The following is a 19,421-nucleotide window of genomic DNA, read 5'->3' on the forward strand; positions in this document are numbered from 1 at the left end:
GTCCTGCATATTCAAAATTCCCCCGAAAAACAGATCACATCACGTCAAAAATCTCTCAGCTCCAGCAAAAGTTCACCAGGGCTTGGCCCACGCCCATCAAGGTTCTCAGCAACCCACCATCACCGCCGAATATCGAGTTAGCCGTGGGGAATAAACAAAGGACTAAATTCCGCGGTCTTTTGGGTAAAAGGGAAAATCTCTACTAGTAAGTAACCTTGTTTGCAAGCTTACCTGTCCGCGGTATCAAATCGGATCGTTGGGTTTCTAACGATGTAGTTTTAGTTTGAGGCAGGAAGATCCACGGTCTGGCCGATTGCCACTTTTGTCATGTCCTGTACCGTAATATCTCTTCTGGAAAAGGCTTCTCGTAGACATCCAGGTCATCCAATGTCGCCCCACGGTTCTTTTTGTTCGGTGCCAAGAGCCCTGTTGGAGTTTCACTGACAAAGAGAGGACCTTGATGTTCACCTATTCCCCCACGCTAAATGAAGTTGCCTCTCGCAGTAGCTATACATAATAAGCTTAAACATCCAGATTTTATTCTTTTTTTTTCAGCATCATTCAACTCATATGAAAATCTCTATCATGACTCGTGTCAAGAGTTTCTTCGAGAGCCGTCGTGCCACTATGATCGCTGGGTCTCTCCTCTTCGTCGTCGCTGTTTCTGCGACGGCGAACCCAGGGGCTGTCAAGAGACAGGCGTCTGCCACTGCGACCAAGACCAGCATTGACTTTGAGAGCTTGACGGGCTGTCATATGCATGGTCCTACTCAGTACATACCTCCTTTCTCCCTTTCGCAAGATATGCTGACAGTTTAGGTTCTGTATGGATGGCTCTGATGAGTATCAGATCATTCTTGAAGCGACCATGACAAAGGATCCTCCCACTTCGTACACAGACTGCCACAGCCATGGCTCGGACACGTAAGTTCTATCCTCATGACATTCTGGCGTAGCTAACTGATCAGATACTGCATGAACCCCAACGGCGGAGAAGTCCAGGTCCTCGTGGAAGGTGGTACAGCCACTACTCAGACCGCCAAAGAAACTGCTGCCGCGAAGAAGGACGAGATCACTGCCGTGTCTGACTGCCACATGCATGAGGCGTCTCTGTAAGTCTGCTCTTCCACTATTGATAGAAGATTCGTGTCTAACAAGACCAGCTACTGCATAGGCCCCAGCTCATCAGAATACTACGTCCAGACTACCATCACCAACACCGAGGAGTATCCCGCTCAACTCACAAGCTGCCACAGCCATGGCGAAGAAACGTACGTTCCTCTTCCATCACTGCCATGTCCGGCTAACCTTTCAGTTACTGCATGTCCGATGACGGCGAAGCTCCCATTCTCCCAGCTGCAGATGTCGAATCCGGTAAAGCAGACCCTCAGCAAGAGCATTGCCATTTCCACGCAGGCGTCGAGTTCGTAGCTCCTTCATCCCCTCGAGAACTTGACTAACACGCGACAGACACTGCGTCGGCGGTGGCTCCGAAGAGGGCGGTCAGCGAGACTGTGGTCGTAAAGACAGAGACTACAAGATCGGCATTCGTATCGGAATGCTGTTCGTCGTTCTGGTCGCCAGTTCCATTGGTGTCTTTGGGCCGATTCTCATGTCGACATTTGTTCCCGTGCGATCGAACATTGTCCTCACGATTCTCAAGCAGTTCGGTACTGGAGTTATTATCTCGACTGCCTTTGTTCACGTACGTTTACCCACTCCCCTTGGAGACAATGATTGACCGTTGTAGTTGTTCACCCATGCGTTCATGATGTTTGGCAACGAATGTCTTGGCGAGCTGCAATACGAAGCTACTACTGCTGCTATCGTTATGGCTGGTCTCTTCATTTCGTTCCTTATCGAGTTCTGTGTTCAGCGCGCCATGCGATGGCAGTTGACCAAGAAGACCGAGACCGACTCAGCTTACTTGTCACCTAAGGCTGTGGAGAAAGCCGAGATGGCCAACATTACCATCATGGAAGCTGGTATCATCTTCCACTCAATCCGTACGTCCGTCACTCTTATTATATACCCCAACTAACATCTTCAGTCATCGGTATCACTCTCGTTGTAGCAGGAGACTCCTTCTTCATCACCCTCTCCATCGTCATCATCTTCCACCAACTTTTCGAAGGTATTGCCCTCGGTACACGGATCGCCTCGCTTGGCTATGGTCAAATGCCCCTCGCTCTGGGTCACTCACACTCACACTCTACACCACCTCCATCCGTTGAACGAACCGGAACATCTACTGTCCCTCTGTGGAAGAAACTCGTCCTTGCTTCTGGCTTCGCCATCGTCACCCCCATCGGCATGGCGATTGGTATTGGTGTTCTGAACGTCTTCAACGGAAACGACCCTGCTACCTTGATCGCTATTGGTACTCTGGATGCTTTGTCCGCTGGTATCCTCGTCTGGGTTGGTCTAGTTGAGATGTGGGCTCAGGATTGGATGCTGGGAGGTGAACTCAGCGATGCTAGCCCCCTTACTACGCTTTTGGCTCTGTTTGGTTTGGTCTGCGGCATGGTCCTCATGAGCTTGCTTGGAAAGTGGGCTTAAACGGTCGGTTGTTAGAATGCATGGAGAGCGCGATGCGACACCGGTGACGTCCATCGCAGTAGTCAAGATCACTCATTAGAGATATAGAAACAAGCAGCACATACATACAGTGTACATCATTCAATTCTCTTGCACTCTCTATCGCTCCCTGGGAGCTTAATGACTTAGAACTTCGGGAGTTCCTCAAAGGTGATATACTGAATGCGTTCAATTGAACCCAATACGCAACGCGTTATACTCTGCCGTGATCACATCTCATCCTCCAGCATCCTAAGCTCAACCTTCTCTCTAATCTCTCTTTGCGCGCGCAGCCTGGATCTTCTTGGTCAAGCCTCCGATGCCAAAGAAGATACCAATGACCGTCTCATTCACCCAATTAGGCAAACACGACAGAATCCAAGTCTTGGTCGCCATTCCCCCTGCATAAAACCAGTCGGGTGTGCCGCCGATCAACCCGCCCAGATATCCCTCACCCTTCAACGCAGCGGTCACCAGCTTCTCCGCATACTTCTCCGTCGGCATCGTCGCCGTTCGCTGACTGAATGTCAATCGTCGCTGGAAAAAGTCATTTATGGGCATGTACAGAGAGTTCGGCGGCAGAGATCGATGTGTCCGGCTGGCGATGTTGGATCGCACTGTTCCGGTGACGGCGACCATGACGCGCACGTTGAACGGCTTAAGTTCAAGGCGAAGGGCGCGGGACCAGACGTTGATGGCGCCCTTGGTGGAGGAGTAAATGGCGCCGAAGATGTAGGGAACAAGGGTAGATGTGCTGGAGATGTTGATGATGAGACCACGGGCTTCAATGAGGAGAGGTGCAAAGGTTGAAACCATCTGGATTGGGCCGAAGACGTTGACTTCGTATGTTTGGCGAACATCGTCAAGATCTGTGTCAATGGAAGGGATGGTGTGAGTTCGGCCACTAGGAGAGTCAATTATGCGCAATAGACTAAGAGCGTGTACTTACGCATTGTTGACGAGAATGTCGAGGCGGCCACCAGTGAGCTCAGAGACCTTCTCTTTGCACTCTTGGATACTCTTGGCGGAGGTGATCTCAAGAGGGAAGACGCTGATGCCGGGCCTTTCAAGATCCTTGATCATGTCTGTGTTTCGCACCGTCGCAATGACATGGCAGCCTGTGAGAGTGAATCAGTACTCAATTGACATAACCCCAATTATTCAACTCACCCTGACGATGAAACTCATCAGCTAGAGAATGGCCGATACCTCCAGGCGAGCATCTACTCTCATCAGTATCCAATCCTCAACAATTTCGGCGCTCAATTGCTTTACCCAGTGATGAGAACGTAAGTTTTTCTTTCGGCCATTTTGCTAACAAGTTCCCAATTCTAACAAGAGATGTAAGTTGATTCGTTGAGAGTGAGCACTACTGCAAGTAAATAATCGTGGTGTTGAAGCTTGCGATTGAGGTCTATCGAAGCACTTAAAGTAAAGTGAAAACATGTGAACTTGGTCCGAGCTGTTTCTCCATCTCATGCCGAGACCCACGGTGGATCACGATTTGGGACGTTTCAGCCACTGAGCATCGACCTGGTTTCGCTGCCCGCGGGCTCGCGTTGGGAGTTGAAGTGTCACTATACGATTATCGAGTGCGAATGCGAGTCTCTATCTTGATCTAATGACTTGAATTGAGGAATAAAATCAGCCTTAGGGCTTTTATTAATTCCCCGTCTGTTACTAGGCATCTATGGTTGACGGTAGAGAGTTCTTTGTCTTCGAAGCGGGGAACTTGTTGCCTCGTATACACATCCAAATGCTACCCTGTACTTTGCAATACCGAGCAAGAATGCGCATCGTTTATGAACAACCTCTGATTCAAATGGGCTGAATATGACTTCCACAGGAATTATTACATACCTCTCCTCTGGACTCTCTGGAAGGTCTCAGAAGCAGTGACAATGGGCGCCAGGACTAATTTGAAGCTTAAGGTAGAGAGGGCCTTAGTGCTAACTCCCTGGGCTTTTATGAAGGATCACGGATGTAATGGCCAGGAACGGCAACGGAGCAACTTACAGGCAACCGGGGTTCCTTCAAGGATCACTGATCAGATCGCGTGAGCAGGGTGAAGCATTGGATATGGCTAACATCTGGATTACGTAGCCGGTAATCCCGAAGATATGTATAAACGACCATTCCTCGCAAGTCAAACTATCTCAACGAACCTCCAACACCAGATGGGCGCTTTGTCGGGAACTGACTTTGATGGAGCCAAGACCCCTCTGGCCATTCTGTGAGAGAGACTTTGATACTAACTGATGCCGACATGGAGACTCCCAGCTCAAACTTGCAATGCATTGATAGCAAAAAGATGAACAGACCAAGTGCCGACTTGGAGCCGCATGTTGTAATAGAACACCGGGATGAACGAAAACGGCAACATATTATTTGAAGAGAATGGACTTCGCCTCGCATTTCTTCCGTCGGCAACAATAAACTTTACCTGGATTGTGATAATCTTCATTTAACGCCTGCACTACAAAGCACGTAGGCCTCAAACCTTATCGCGCAAGAAAGGAGGCAGATTTGGGGGCTAGACCTTGGGTTTTGAGTCGACAGGAACATACTGAGTGCTTTTCAGATGAGCGACGACGACGTTTCAAAGATTGAACCGGACCCCAAGGCTGGTGCAAATAAGAATGAACTGCTTCGCTGTCTCGGCTGAGTCCTTGCGCCCACTTGCCCTACCATCCACAGGCTACAAATGGCCTTGTGAGCAAAATAAGTAGACACTGGTAGTTCTGAGGCAGTATAGTATCACCTACGGCGTGAGAGCATCTCTTATCGTAGGATGCCTCTCATTGACCGTTGACTGCGACAGAAACCGCCGCAATCGTGAACAATTCGAACAATGACTTCGTCAAAGAACAAAATATGATGAAACAGTCAAGTATTTACGCTAAATGACAACCAGTGATACATCCTGTACCGTCCAAACTCCACGAGGCTATAACCTCATTCATACCCATCCAGAACCATTATTCCTTCATTCTTTTATAAACCATTAATCTCTCCAGCCCGATGATATTGACGAATGCGACGAACTCAAGCGCGATCTATTCCCCCGTGGATCAACAGGCGTAGAATCCATCTCAACCGCAGTACCCGTCCCGTCCATCTCATAAACAGGCGCTGGCTCAGGCGGCAGTTCCACCGGCTCAGGAGGCTTGTAGAATCCAGCATTTGGATCCGGTGTGCCCATTGCTTGCTGCGGCGAACCCGCTGCTGACCACGCTGGTTTCGGCTCGGTAGGTTGATAGGGTGAACCGTCGCGGTTCTCGTAGTTGGGCAGCATGGGGTGCGATTCTTCGGCGTTCTTCCTGCGGCGCTGCATCCAGAACCACACGAATAGGCCTACTACTGCTGCACCACCGACTGCTGCACCAACAGCTACTCCCGCTGTGGCACCCGTTGACAAGCCCGAATCATCGTTGTTCTCAGCGCTCGTCGTAGCAGCAGCTGTGTCTCTCGTGGTACTCGCCGAGTCGGTCGCCGTCGCAGAAGCAGTCGAAGAGGTAGCCGCATCAGTAGTCGTACTCGCACTCGCACCCTTCTCCGCCGCCTCCTGATACTCCTTCTTGGTAACCTTCATCGGCGTCTGCGAATTAGAGCACGCCTCGTTCATGGTATCGTACGTCTCATCCACATCGCCGGGCGACTGCTTGCCGATACACGCAGCGGAACCGAGGATGAAGTCATTGTTGTAGTTGCCAAGACCGCAGAGGCAGTAGTTCAGCTCCTTGCTGTCCGCGCCAGTGCACGAGGCGTCGTCGGCGGCTTGGGAGAGACATTTCTGCGCGCCCTTGGGGTAGAAGTCGAAATTGTTGTCGAGAGCCAATGAAGGCGTTAGGAGGAGGAGGAGCGTGAACCAACGCGACGCCATGGTTGATGCCAATTGGACTGGATGCGTGTTGGTTGGTGTTTTTTTTTTTTGGAGGGCCCCCTTGAGAGAGACGGGAACCTGGTTTTCAGCTGAAAAAGCCACCCAACCAGGCTAATTATGCAAAAACAATTGCTGATTGATCAATCATTCAAAAGCCGAAAGACATTTACTTCTTGAAGCACAAAAAATTAATAATTCCCAGCTCGTATTGTAGCGAATGACAGAAAAAAAGGAAAAAGATAACGAATGGTGATGTTTTGTTTTAAATGTTCGATGTGATGATGCAAAAAAGAGGAGAAGGGAGGAAAAAACAGGGGGGAGAAGAAAGACAGAACCGGGTTTGGGGGGGGGGGGGGGGTTTTAGTGTCTAAATTATCGGAACCTCCAAAAACTATGACGGAATTAGTGGAATAGCACTGCGACTATGAGCTGTTTGGACTGGCTTGATTTAATTACCTTGGACGATCCTTCAGTCAGCACCAAACCCATCTCAGAATCAGGCGTGAGAACAATCGAGGATCGACCCTCCCAAGCCCCATCCGTCCATGGCGCAGTAAATCGTCAGGAGGGAGCCCTGATTGGTGATTTTCGGGCTAATTTTAGGATGAACCGGCCGGATGTCCATCAGCCGTGCTCTGTGGCTTGTGTCGATGTCGGTTTCACCACAAAAGATTGAGTGTGAGAACCGAAGATAATGTCAGTCATTACTGATAAATGGATGATATACTTATCCGTGGCAAGATCATTATCATCTGAACTGATCATCAGTCACAGCCCTACGGAACGTCAAGGCTTGGCAAAAGCTTAGACTACATAGAGACGATCTCCAACGGCAACGTTAACTCCGTAGGATCCCAATCAGCCTTACTTTTTCTCTGAGCTGGCATGTGGATTTCTATGCATCGGCCAGGATATTGCTTGACTTCCACAAACAAGGGTATCATTCTCCTACATTTCTCCATTTTTTAAAATATACCAAATTCCATATCTCACTTCAGCCCCGCCCGTTGTCTCACCAGTCTTACAATCGACTAAACACCTTGCCAAAAATCTCACGAGCCTTCAATAGGTTCAGCAGACATATCCGCTCGTTGTCCAGATGAGCGGAGTCGCTTGACTGTCCGCAAGGCAGATGAGCTGCAGGAGCTCCAAATTCTTTCTCCAAGAATCTAATCGCTGGGATGGATCCACCCTCGCGGATGTAAAGCGGCTTACGTGGTTTGCCAAGCTTGGTCTTGACTGACAGAACTTCTTCCTCTTTGGACTTTTCTGCCTTTTCGGGCTCTGGTGTAACCTCACCTGATGAGGGCGACGTTTCGAAACACTCATCCCACGTCTCCAGGATGGCCTTCTCCAATGTCTGGAAGATGGCATTCGTAGGGTCTCCGAGCCATGGTTCGGCTCTGTTGTCGACGTTGATGGTGAGTTTGTTCTGTGACTCAAGCTGAGAAAACTCATTCTCAAGGAACTTGACGAGTGCTTCAATCACGCTGTCCACTTCTTGTCCTGGCACCATGCGCAGACTGATGTGGGAACTGGCATGACTGCTTACTAGACTTCCATCAGGACCAGAAACCTTGTATCGGTGGAGTGTCAGATTGGGCTCGCGCCACCTTGCCATAAGCGACTGTTTGAGCCTCTCCTCGGGGCCTTTTTCAGGATTACTGCGAATCAAGATCTGGGCAATATCATCGTAGCGCGCTTCCTCTTCAGGTGTCACCGGAAGAATGCCATCGTAGAAGCCGGGAATCTGTACCCGGTTGCCAGGGCCCTTGAGCTTGCCAAGGATCTGAGTGAGATCTGAAAGAGGCTCATTCATCATGTACGAGCCGTCGACACCCGAGTGGATATCTGGACGAGGTGCGTCAACACAGACAGTTGTGTGCAAAACACCACGAAGACCGTACGTCAAGCACGGGACCTCGTCGTCTAACCAGTAACTGTTGGCAAGCAAGATATAGTCAACTTCGCCGATCAACTCCTTGTTCTTCTTGACAGCTTCCTCAAAGCCTAACGAACCAAACTCTTCCTCACCCTCAATGAGGAAGATAACGTCGTTCTCTAGTTGCTGGTTCTCCATCAAATCGGTCACTGCATACAGCGCAGCGATGATGGGACCCTTGTTGTCACTGACACCACGACCATACAGGTAACCGTTAGTTCCTTGCATCGTGAATGGATCAGTCTCCCATTTGCCTTTGCGGCTGTCGGCAGCGACAACATCATAATGGCCGTAGAAAAGAATTCGCTTTCGCCTCTCAGCAGCCTCCTTCTTAGCTGAGAAGTGGGCGTAGACGACAGGGTTGTGATGCTTCTCGGTGCTGAGTAACTCAACATGACCACCGAGACGTTTGAACAGCGCACCGAGGTAGGTAGCTCCCTTGCGACAGTCTTCCGCAAACTCGGGGCGAGAGGAGACTGTCTTGTATGACACAAATTCTCGCAAAGAAGACAGCAAGAGGTTGTCTGAGGCCTGTGATACTTCTTTCTCTTTACTGTTGCACTTATCGGTGTCAATGGACCAAATCGAGATATTGTCATCGTTGGCACCGGTGATGAAGTATTGCTTGTTCTTGTAGTTCGTGACCGCCGATGCAAGAACCTTGCCCTGATGAGCTTCCCATCTTAGGAGGCACTGGTATTTCTGGGGAACGGCTCCGGAGGATGCATGTTGGTATTTGCCGTAGTGGGTGGTACTGTATTTCTGGAAATTGTTAGCAAAAAGTTGTGCCTGGTCGATGAGAGTACTCACGCTGGCCCAACCATTAGTTGCAGCAGTCCATAAATATCCCCAGCCCATTTGTATCGACATGATGTCGCAGTCGTGAGCCTTGATAACCCTCAATCGCTGCGCAGTATCGAGATCCCATAGTTCAACGATACCGTCAAGCTTGCCAGCGTACAGGAACGAGCTATCGAGTGCGAGGGACAAGACTGACTCGCCATCATCTGAGCCCAGTGTCATGATCTCTTGAATACCGCCGCTAAGCTCCTCATCATCCTCAACCGTATGCCCGAGGCTCCAAAGCTTGATTGTGCCGTCACCCGCACCAGAGATCAAGACATCATCGTCTGTCCCAACATCGACTGTTGGTCCCTTAGCCATGAGCATACAGTACACATACCCATAGTGGGCAAAGTTTCTAACGCAGCCTGAATGCATCTCGAGAACAGTGTGTGCTTTTGGTATTAACCCCCATCGATCGTCGTTTCGTCGAGGTGTACTTGCGCCGCCACCGACAGCTTTAGAGTCGAAGAAGCGATGGTTTCGTCGATCGGGATGCTGCTGTGACTCGGGGGACACACGAGCTGTAACGTCGTTGAGGCCAACCCATTGAATGGTGGCGTTTTGTGCACCGATGTATAATGTCTCATGTTGGGGGCTGTATGCGGTACAAAAGATATCGCCGACATCGTAGGAGCCGTAGATTTCGTAAAGTCGAGTCAAGGTGCTTGGATCCCAGACATTGATGATGGGATCTCCAGCGCTGGAAAACAGGAGTGACGCATCAGGCGACAATGATAAGGATAGGACACTACGCTTGTGGGCTTGAACACGGCGGACTTGGCGGAATGTGTCAAGAGACCATGCTACAATCTCTCCGTCTTGTGTACCGGCGTAGATCGTCTCATGCTGTGGACTCACGGCGAGAGCGAGGACGGTGCTTGTATGGGACAAAGAATGGACGAGGTCGGGGCTTGTGGCAGGATCTTCGGGGGCTTCGAGGGGTGAGAGGATCGGAGACGAGGGGCCTGGTGACATTGTCGGTGATACCGTCCGTGAAGGCATCGTGAGGGTGTCTGGAAGCTGCTTGTTAGCTTGGTGGTCGGAGCAGCGGTGGAGGATCTCGAGGGAGGGGCAGACAGGGGTATCGAGGAAGAAGAAAGCGTGCTAAATGATTGCTTGCGAAAAGACAACTCAAAACGAGAAAATGCGTATTTGAGGCAAGAAACGTACACTCTTGATTATCACCAACTTGATACAATTATTTGTGGTGTTGTGGATAAGCAAGATAACAAGAGTCAGCGCTGAAGCTCCAGCGCCGAGACCGCTCAGAATTCGGCCAGTTATGACGCGATTGCGCAATCGCCAAACCCAGGGTCTCTCCCTATTCTCCCTGCCAAAAGTCCACGAAATGAACCAAAGCTTCAAAAGAAAACAGACAAAGCCGCTGAGCCTGATTGTGTCATTTTTGGTTGAGGATTCGCAATTGGACACTCTAGAATGTTGAGAATGTCTCTCAATTGCTGGTTATCATGGGCGACTACGCCACAGCCTTTTGTCATGTTGAAGCGTTTATTGGATGATGGATGAGAGCACAGCCACTTGACCAGCCTTGCGGGATCAATAGCCACACGATCCGGTGCCCCGTAAATCGGCACTAGCCTTTCGGGGAATATTGTTGATTGTAAGTCAGAAGAGAGGCTTGAAGACTTGCTCAAGACGTGATGAGAGTTCTGAGGATAGAAGAAGATATTTGGGTAGTTGTTGAATGGTTCCGGCCACTCAACCTTGATTGAGTATGTGTTGGACAATGAATGAGCGATGAAGGATATCATTGAGATAGAAGGGACCCGGCCTAATTCGTCTCAAGTGTCAACGATATGAGAGCAGCACTTACCATCGTCAGAATTGACCAGCAATTCCACAGCCTGTCTCTTCTCATACTCCAATATCTTTGCACATCCCCTACAACCACCACCATTTATCGAAGAGTCAAACATGATCACGACGCTCATAACAGCAGAAAATGAAAAGGTCTTCAGAAAAAAAGATCAATTAATAGAGAGAAGAAATACATGTAGGAAAAAAGGAGTAAGATAAGACAAGACAAGCTTCTGCCCCCCCAACATAACATAACCAGGTGACCTGTACGACCTGTACTGTATACATGTGCGCGTCTCAGAGATACAAAGCAACAAAGAGACATTAGGCTCACCGATATTTTAGGCCACCCCTGATCCTGATCCTGATCCTGAGCGTCTTTCAGCCCGGCTGCGGCTTGACATGGGTCCGGCTTTTGGCGATATCGGGGGCGGGACGGACGGGAGCTGGCCTAGTTGGGCTGGGATAAGGGTGCATGCGCTGAGCCGTTGCATCGGGAGTGAGTATCCTTGCTATGGTCACATTTAGGTCTTGGCTGGCGATTTTGATCGTTTGATGTGCAACTAATTATCTGTATTTCTATCTAACACTGTATTCTTCCATTCTGTTCCATCTAACCCCCAATGTAATAAATTCCTGTCTTACATCAGTCGCGCAACGAGGCCTTGCTCACATCATATCTATTCCCATCCCCTCCGGCCATTGGCGCTTCCTTACCCCAGATTTCATCTGGCACCAATGACACGCAACTGTGGCACAACACCCAGGCCTTAGCACCCTCTCTTCGTCATTAATACGTTTTATCCATCGCACGCTCCATTACCAGCACAAAGATGACGCATTTTAATCGTGTTGTGACTGCTTGAAGGACTGTCCGTGAAAGGCTAACTTGTTGGCCCGACCAGTAATCTATGAGCCTCACATGTGCCTTGCATATCATGGCTGAGATGCCCCTTTGATGTCTCCCACTCCGAGACTGTCATGAACCAGACCACATGGGTCACTTGGTCATTGATTCGTTGCGCTGCCCGCGCGCGTAAGTTCAAGATATATCCAAAGGGCATGTATGGCCGCTTCCTCATTGGTATGGAAGGTGGAGGCCTGCCCGAGGAGCTTGAAGGATAATAAGCGACAACGAAAGGAAAGAAGGAGAATAATCCGTGAGGCTCAACATCAGAACATAACGTATAAAAGAGTAATTAATGGGCTATCTATAGGTCAATCCTAATATACTTACTTGTGTACTCCATGCTTTCGACCAAGGCTAGCGTCAATGAGCTGACCTGCCATGGTCAAGTTGAATTGTTCGCACAGCCCAGCCAGGATACTTCAAGGCGCGAAACGAACATATTCTTTCGTCTTTAGAAATCTATTCAGGGCGTAAAATGAGTGTTCGGCATCAGGGAGAATACCAACTTTACTTTATTGAGAGGTGAAAGCAGCCCAGTGAAGAGCCGTGACGTTGTAGGGGGTATAATGACAATCTGAGTACATCATTCCTCCTGGTAAACCAAGAATACTTTCTTCTTCTCTTTGTAGCACCCAGCCTTGGAGGATATGATGGCCCACTAAGCCGCCATCTCTTTCCAGGCCTCCTTCAACGTATCTCCAGATAGGTTCGGGAGTCCGCAACTGTTCCTGTCCGCGCTGAGCCCGGTGGTGAGTGCAAAGGAGCTGGATACTAATGAGCACTGCGGCCTCTACTTGTGATGGGGGGGCGTTTGACCTGGCCCTAGGAGGTATATATATGACACTGGAAGACTTGGCTTGAGACCCAGTGGTCATACTGCACATTGGTCATCTACACTATCGTTTGAATCCCGGCATTGTCATTCACACCTGGCAGAGGCAAGGGCCATAATGATTTTCATCAAGCCCTTGATTCAAACGCTAGACGAATCCGTCATATCCTTGGGAAGAATGTCCCCGAGGATCCGCTATGTGGTGTAAAAGGCGCGGAGACTTCGCTTGTGTGCATATCATTCTGGGATAGGATGAGGTCCAAGTCTTGCTTGTTGAGCATTTCATGTATACTGCAGATACATTTTGAGGACGAGTATGTTGATTACTGTCCCCGATTTTGACAACCAGTGAGCGGTCAGGCCATCGTCAGCGAAGTTGCGAAGATCACGCACACATTCTGCTTCGCTTCTCGTTCCAGAAATGTCTATTTCCATCGTGTTGAGCTGAAGCCAGAGTCGGATTGTTCCGGCGAACATTCTGTCGCCGTCCATCATCCGGATCATCGACTTTCGAAGCTCCTATTGGGTGTAGCAGTAACAATTAGGAGATGCACTGACTGGAACCAGTACGCTCCAAGGGATCTCTGTTGTGGTCATGCTGAACCCCGAGCCGTTTGGGGGCACAGCGACGATGATGCTTAGTCGCCCTCGTGGCATCATCCTGTAGGCCTCTAAGAGGCTCTCAGAGTTGTCGATTCGATGATCACGAACTCCCACAGCTGACGGGTCGACTAGCTATATATATATATATATATTCATCATAAGCGCATGTCTAGCGCTAACCTTCTGACAGATATAGTTATACGGTTTTCCTGCTGGCCAAATGCCCTTGAGATCTTTTTCTCGCAGTCTTAAAAGAGAAACAGTTTGCTGCCGTGAGGAGTCATATACTTACCAACACGAAAGCGTAGGTAGGGCCGACGGCACGGCACTATAATATGTATATATATATCCATTGCAGTTGAATAGTTGGTCAAGGTAGACTTGGTGTCTTTCTAAAGCGGCGATTGCCGTCGGTTTTCTCATCGTCTCTTTGAGGTGTGGTATACTCAATGACTTGCGGCATTAGGGACTCGCGATGGCTAGATTCGATCCGCCTGCGTGCATCGATGCTCGCCATAGTATGCGCGGCTTCTCTGGTACCGGCGTCTCCCGAAAGCGAAGCCAGGTTCTTACGGATGTGGCATGATAATGACGGGAAAATAAGTGATGGCGGTCGTGAAGGGGAGGGCCATTATACCCTTTTGCGTGGTTTTCGTTCTTGACCACAGTTTAGTGTGTAGTCAGGAGAAGGACTCAAACTGGAATGCTTTCTAGTCTATCTCGAAATAAGTCGGTACTGTTCTTTTCTATATGCCCCGAATATCCATGTGCTTTTTGGGCAATGATGGTGACTAAGAATCATCGCAATTGTTACTCCGTCGTTGTTCTGAAGGGCGAAGAACCGGGACTGCTTAAGGTAGGGCATATTGTACCCTCTTTATGAACTAAGGAATCCCCTTTCAGAGCGATTGATCTCTAAAGAAATGCGCTTTCGTCTGTATCATTTGCAAACATGTGGCAGTGACCCTTCGTTCAGCTGTGCTAAGGGAAAACGCCTGTTACTGTTAAATAAAGGGCTTTAACGCAGTCGTTGAGTCTTTTGATCGACGAGATGGAATATATCGGCTAAGTTCTTCTTGATACGCTGCGAATTCTCGTCATGAAAAAAGAATTGATGAGGCCGGCCAACTCTTCTATGATAGTTTCCTCTACTCCGCGGCATATGCGCGGTAACTCTCTCTTACCCCCTTTAGAGTTATCGGTCTCTATTCCCTTTTTGAGATCCATTGTGCCGCAGCTGTTGATGGCCGCTTCGTGTACCTCGAGTGAGTCGACGGGATGTAAGGGCTGGAAGTTATTGGTACGTGGACTAGACGTCCAGCGTAGTGACTGCGGCAGAGACCCTATCAAAGGGTAGCCAAGGTGGAGCTGTCGAAGCATATGTGACATACCGAGCGAACTTCACACGCTTTCCTATGCTGACTTTCGAGTTACAACCGGACCGACATATATATAATGCACCGTTGAGCTCGAGGCAATAAATTATTCCTATCGTATAGGTAGCAAGATGATATCTCAAGTAATTGGTGAAGTCAGAACCCGTTGGGGAGTATGCTGTGAACTCAACCTTGTGATGCTGTCGTGTATGTTATTGACACAAGGGAGCAGCAGACAATATGCCTATGCCTTCAAAGACATACAATGTGTTGAAGAGTCTCTGTGGGATATTTTCATACTTTCCAGTTGCCAGAAATACATTAGGGTTACCAGTAAGAACCATGCATGGAGTGAGGTTCTGTTAACGAAGGACCAGACTGTGCGCTTGAGCAGCTCATGAATAGAGCACATCTACTTGGCAGCACTTATCTGGGCCTCACGCTGAATAAGGCGGTCGGTCGTCAGGATACGACGATCGAACTCGTATTGGTATGTTTGTTCGAAGTGCATCTGGCGATTGGCGTTGCCGTCGCCGACTTCTGCGATCGCGTTGCGGGACTTGACGACGACAGTCCAGGTGGTTTCTAACCTGTCCTCCAAAGCAGGTATGTGATAGTATGGGTCGTTATCGTCCTTTGGACCATGCATAAGGCCGTTTAGACATAAATGCTGTTTAACGCGGTGAATCTCGCGCTGAATGAGTCACCATAGGTTGGCACAATATATCAGAAGACCTGAATCTCTTGAAAGTGAATTATGTATCGACTTGATCTCATCTGTCGTCTTATATATATAATAGGCATGAAGTTTCGTCACCAGATAATCTCTCTGGATAGTTAGAGAATGAAGTGGTGGTAAACCTGATGTCTGCATCCCTTCTCTCTACTCATCTGGCCTGTTACCGATATGTTGGTCGATAGAAGGACGTAAGGCTGAATGATCAACTGATTGTTTAGATTGTGCTTATGAACAATGGCGTTGATGTTGTTGTTGAACTCTTCCTGCACCGTATCAAGGATATCCTGAGGTGCAAGCCGTAGTCAAGACCAATGTGGCTGGATCGTTGAGGACTTGCGCAACCTGATCTTGTTTTTGAGTGAGAGGTTCCAAGATTGGCCTTGGACTTGGACTTGGGCTTTGTGACCCAGTTCTTCACTTGCTTTTTATCTTTCAAGTCCAGAGAAATAAGGACGTGTGTGCCGTCATCGGCGGCCGCTTCTTGTTGCAGGCTAGCAAATGCGATGTAGGCTAGGTCATCCTCATCTCCTTATGCACTTTGGAGAGCCAGGTAGCAACTTATTCTTGCCAGGTAACGTCGCAAGCACTCGCCCCTGCGACGAGCTTCCCTTGAACGCCATGGGCGCTGCGGTGGCAGGCGTCGTGAGATGCGATGCAGGACACCTCAACGTTACGTCTGCAATGCAACCCTTTCTTCCTAAGATATTTGAAGTTGATTATCATGAGATATTTATAACTTTAATTGAAATCTTGTGAGTATGCCACCTTGACAACTGTGGCCAAGTATAGCAGTCAAGCTTGCAGCCGCTCAAATAGAAGGGTGCCCGACGTTACATCCCTAAGCGCGTATGCTAGACGTTATATAGATATAAAATGCTTGCGGAGGGATCCAAGCAAGAATATACAGCCATTGAACTCCTGGGTTATGTTTGTATATGGATGTTGGATTGATACTACAGATGATCATTTTGTCATGATGAAGACTGGGCCTGTGGGCTATCAAGGGCGCTGAATATGGAAAATAGGCTGCCTCCAGTTGCTCGATTTCCTAATGCTTTCTGATGTAAGGCTGTTGAGGAACGCCTTGGCCTGGTCTGTCGTCATCCGGGGAGTTATATCTTTATCTTCGGGGAACTCTGGGAATTTATACTTGTCGTATTTTTTCTTCAGCTTATAGGAATTTCCGTGCGCGACCGACGGGCTACCCTCGAACATCTCGTAAGACGTCTCGTGGATGACATAGCGGTCCTCTTCCAGTCGATCGGGCCTAAGGTGGTCTTCGAGCTCGTTTGCCGGGTAATAGGGGTAGTCGAAAGTGCCTTGGTCTGGAGAATTGGGGTCTTCGTAGAACCGCTTAATGGTCGCTGTCATCTTTGGTCCCATTTGTTCTGTCTTCATGTGGAATGGTCCCTCTGAGCTGCTGGGACGTCGGTATATGCCCAGACATTCAGGCAATATAACGCCTATTCGGTTGTTGCGTTCTAATCTTTTCCCTTTGCAGAGTGAAAGTTACAGACACCCAGTTTAAAGACTCGAAGGGTTCAACGACCGGAATGTTGTCGCTGAAAAAGGCCCGATCTTTATCGGAACAATTGAGGGGAACTACAATCGTAGACGATACGCGGCATATATGCTGATATATTCTTGTTCTATCCCAACTTTGGAGACCAGAAGGCTTCGGGTACTGTGCTGTCACAATTGATGCACTCGATCTTCTTCTTGTGGCTTTGATGGGCAAGACTCGAATCCCTTGATCTAGCCCTCATTTATTATCTAAGACAACAGATTTTCGCCTGGATATAGATAGGTGCCGGATTCGGAGGGCTGTTGGTACCCAAGACATCGTATGTGATCGAAGATGCGAGGGCCAAGTCCCCCTTCCGAAAGTGAGCATCCGCGAGTCGCTTGACATTGCGGCGGTGATGCATTGCCCTAATGGGCTATGTAGGGGGGTCGATAACTCTTTATATTTATACAGCGTGAGCTTAGAGTTTGGGAGTCTTTTTGTCGTGTTTCTGTCTTTCCGAAGCGGCAAACATAAACATCCCGATGCTTCTAGATGGTCGAATCCAAGATCTTCCCAAGGTGAGATGTCTTCCATTTACAAGTAACCAACACCAGTTGGTTGCACCAAGATCGAGCACCACGGCTATAGCCATACAACCCAATGTATGGCCTGTCTCGCCCTTGCAGAACTTGTGCTCGCTGGCCAACGTGTAGCGCTACATCCTCTGGGAGAGAAATTATACATCCGTGGTTCGAGGGATTTCTCGATCGCCTTTTCAATCCCTTTATTCATTGCATACCTCGTCCATAGGTTGTGGTGGAAGTAACGGTTTATGGTCTCAGGAAAGGGTCTGATTGTTGGATGTTAGGATGAGAGTGCGTAGGAGGACAAATAGAATATGGAAACTCACGAAGGCCAGCGAGGAAGTGGCCGACCAACCACGAAGTCATTTTATCCTAGGTGATGGATGATTGGCTCATTCTCTTGCCAGGCAAGTGGCATGAACTCGACCTTGTGAGGCTTCGTGTGGTATCGGAACCCATCCCATTTTCCGCCCACGGGTCGCATTCATGATTCTCGATGTCTATAGATACATCGTAGAACAGAAGTGCAAGCTTTAGCACTTGTAGCGCATGCAATGGGGTGGAAGACGCGGTGGCAATCTCATTGCATCTATCACCAGCAAGGGTGACGAGAGCTGGGCAGCGGAACGAGTGAACGGGTCAAGACGCCTGCGCGAACTTAGTGGTCCCATACACCACTGGGACTAGTCATGCGCTGAATTGTATTTATATCGTATGAGTTTCGAAAGGAGCTGCTGACCATATTGAATGGCTAGCACTCCAGTCTCCCGTTGTTGTTGATGCCTGAGCTGCGTTCAAAACCCTTAAGGCTCCAAGGTTAGTATACTCATGAAGGCAAGGAATGGGACAACGTACTGATGCAGACAGATACACCTTATCTTAGAGGGTCATTTATATACAGCCCGCGACACAGTCGTCTTCTTTGGGTTACTCCGTCATCTCTCGAGCCAACTCTGCCACAATCAAAGAGATGAATGTTAGCCATGAACGATGGTTTGAGAAACAGGTATGGGTCCGCCTGAGATATTCCCAAAAGATACTGATGAGGGATCTGTATGTCGGGTTTACATTGCCTCATCAATAAAATGATAGTTTAGTATATATAATAAAGTTGCCGTTAGTGATGAAGAAGAAAAGGTATCGGGGAAGAAGGGGGGGGGGTTATACTTGTTCCAGGGCACGTGCAAACTCAGCCATTCTATTCACGGGATGACAGTTTTCAACAACGTGCCATCTTCAAGGCATTTATCTAAGTAGACATACCATTTTGCACAAATAAAATGATAGACAAGATGACAATCGCTGAGTAAATATCTCGTTTAGCCACCTTGGAAGAAGCCCAGGGAAAGGTAACGACAACTCCGATATCATCATCACAAACTTCGCGAGTACAAGGCACCAGTTATATGCTGGGCTATCAGAACTACATGTTTGCTCAAGGATGTACTACTTATAATGCGGTGCTTTGAATCAATCGATTCGCAAGCATGAACAAGCTGCATTTCTGTTGAGGCAACACTGCATCCATCAAGCAGCGGCATGGCAAAGTTTGCATAAGAACGCTTCGTAGCAATCCTCGCTCTTACTAAAACACCAAGTACTTTAGGCAAGCTAGCTTGTCCAAACTTGCTTTCGGCTGTGAGGTCTTCGGTGGGTTTCGGAAAGCAATGGACAACATCGCGGCAAGCGGCAATCTTTGCTCAACACCACTATAGTCAAGATGATTGGACCAAACTATAGTAAACATCACAAAGGAAAAGGCAATCAACCATATGCTGTTCTTTTACCAATTGCGGCGAAGCAA

At 48.7% G+C, this 19,421-nt stretch overlaps 9 protein-coding genes across 13 annotated transcripts; 2 read left to right on the forward strand and 7 right to left on the reverse strand.

The window, feature by feature from the left end:
* Nucleotides 1-344: 344 nt before the first annotated feature.
* Nucleotides 345-2,822, forward strand: FOXG_03809 (uncharacterized protein). Of its 2 annotated transcripts, XM_018381677.1 has the most exons (8): nt 345-773; nt 820-924; nt 969-1,112; nt 1,164-1,271; nt 1,316-1,423; nt 1,471-1,705; nt 1,751-2,006; nt 2,051-2,822. In XM_018381677.1, exons 1-8 carry the CDS (start codon nt 571-573, stop codon nt 2,557-2,559), a joined length of 1,668 nt encoding a protein of 555 aa, XP_018238225.1. In that variant the 5' UTR covers nt 345-570; the 3' UTR covers nt 2,560-2,822. The 2 variants fall into 2 exon arrangements, with proteins under 2 accessions (XP_018238225.1, XP_018238226.1); XM_018381678.1 differs by having other exon boundaries at nt 345-924.
* Nucleotides 2,114-4,060, reverse strand: FOXG_03810 (1-acylglycerone phosphate reductase). Of its 2 annotated transcripts, XM_018381679.1 has the most exons (4): nt 3,853-4,060; nt 3,748-3,800; nt 3,527-3,695; nt 2,114-3,481 (listed from the first exon to the last, which is right to left on the reverse strand). In XM_018381679.1, exons 1-4 carry the CDS (start codon nt 3,885-3,887, stop codon nt 2,848-2,850), a joined length of 891 nt encoding a protein of 296 aa, XP_018238227.1. In that variant the 5' UTR covers nt 3,888-4,060; the 3' UTR covers nt 2,114-2,847. The 2 variants fall into 2 exon arrangements, with proteins under 2 accessions (XP_018238227.1, XP_018238228.1); XM_018381680.1 differs by having other exon boundaries at nt 3,748-4,060.
* Nucleotides 4,061-5,393: 1,333 nt separating this feature from the next.
* FOXG_03811 (uncharacterized protein) lies at nt 5,394-6,951 on the reverse strand. Its single transcript, XM_018381681.1, has 2 exons — nt 6,917-6,951; nt 5,394-6,851 (listed from the first exon to the last, which is right to left on the reverse strand). Exon 2 carries the CDS (start codon nt 6,458-6,460, stop codon nt 5,582-5,584), a length of 879 nt encoding a protein of 292 aa, XP_018238229.1. The 5' UTR covers nt 6,461-6,851; nt 6,917-6,951; the 3' UTR covers nt 5,394-5,581.
* A 153-nt stretch (nt 6,952-7,104) lies between these two features.
* On the reverse strand, nt 7,105-11,263 carry FOXG_03812 (uncharacterized protein). Of its 3 annotated transcripts, none has more exons than XM_018381684.1 (3): nt 10,419-11,263; nt 9,213-10,261; nt 7,105-9,164 (listed from the first exon to the last, which is right to left on the reverse strand). In XM_018381684.1, the coding sequence occupies exons 2-3, from the start codon at nt 10,248-10,250 to the stop codon at nt 7,482-7,484; spliced, it is 2,721 nt and encodes a 906-aa protein (XP_018238232.1). In that variant the 5' UTR covers nt 10,251-10,261; nt 10,419-11,263; the 3' UTR covers nt 7,105-7,481. The 3 variants fall into 3 exon arrangements, with proteins under 3 accessions (XP_018238232.1, XP_018238231.1, XP_018238230.1); XM_018381682.1 differs by having other exon boundaries at nt 7,144-9,164; nt 11,083-11,263; XM_018381683.1 differs by having other exon boundaries at nt 9,213-11,263.
* Nucleotides 11,264-12,047: 784 nt separating this feature from the next.
* Nucleotides 12,048-12,191, forward strand: FOXG_18662 (uncharacterized protein; the record flags this gene model as incomplete). Its single annotated transcript, XM_018398799.1, has 1 exon — nt 12,048-12,191. One exon carries the CDS (start codon nt 12,048-12,050, stop codon nt 12,189-12,191), a length of 144 nt encoding a protein of 47 aa, XP_018238233.1.
* Nucleotides 12,192-13,327: 1,136 nt separating this feature from the next.
* FOXG_03813 (uncharacterized protein) lies at nt 13,328-14,276 on the reverse strand (the record flags this gene model as incomplete). Its single annotated transcript, XM_018381685.1, has 3 exons — nt 13,328-13,543; nt 13,704-13,739; nt 14,226-14,276. The coding sequence occupies 3 exons, from the start codon at nt 14,274-14,276 to the stop codon at nt 13,328-13,330; spliced, it is 303 nt and encodes a 100-aa protein (XP_018238234.1).
* A 923-nt stretch (nt 14,277-15,199) lies between these two features.
* Nucleotides 15,200-15,436, reverse strand: FOXG_18663 (uncharacterized protein; the record flags this gene model as incomplete). The annotated part of the gene is made up of 1 exon (XM_018398800.1): nt 15,200-15,436. The coding sequence occupies one exon, from the start codon at nt 15,434-15,436 to the stop codon at nt 15,200-15,202; it is 237 nt and encodes a 78-aa protein (XP_018238235.1).
* Nucleotides 15,437-16,525: 1,089 nt separating this feature from the next.
* Nucleotides 16,526-16,924, reverse strand: FOXG_03814 (uncharacterized protein; the record flags this gene model as incomplete). The annotated part of the gene is made up of 1 exon (XM_018381686.1): nt 16,526-16,924. One exon carries the CDS (start codon nt 16,922-16,924, stop codon nt 16,526-16,528), a length of 399 nt encoding a protein of 132 aa, XP_018238236.1.
* A 209-nt stretch (nt 16,925-17,133) lies between these two features.
* FOXG_18664 (uncharacterized protein) lies at nt 17,134-18,729 on the reverse strand. The gene is made up of 3 exons (XM_018398801.1): nt 18,473-18,729; nt 17,944-18,419; nt 17,134-17,883 (listed from the first exon to the last, which is right to left on the reverse strand). Exon 3 carries the CDS (start codon nt 17,625-17,627, stop codon nt 17,289-17,291), a length of 339 nt encoding a protein of 112 aa, XP_018238237.1. The 5' UTR covers nt 17,628-17,883; nt 17,944-18,419; nt 18,473-18,729; the 3' UTR covers nt 17,134-17,288.
* Nucleotides 18,730-19,421: the final 692 nt, after the last annotated feature.

Source organism: Fusarium oxysporum, chromosome 4 (genome assembly GCF_000149955.1).
Source record: "Fusarium oxysporum f. sp. lycopersici 4287 chromosome 4, whole genome shotgun sequence".
NCBI classification, from domain to species: domain Eukaryota; kingdom Fungi; phylum Ascomycota; class Sordariomycetes; order Hypocreales; family Nectriaceae; genus Fusarium; species Fusarium oxysporum.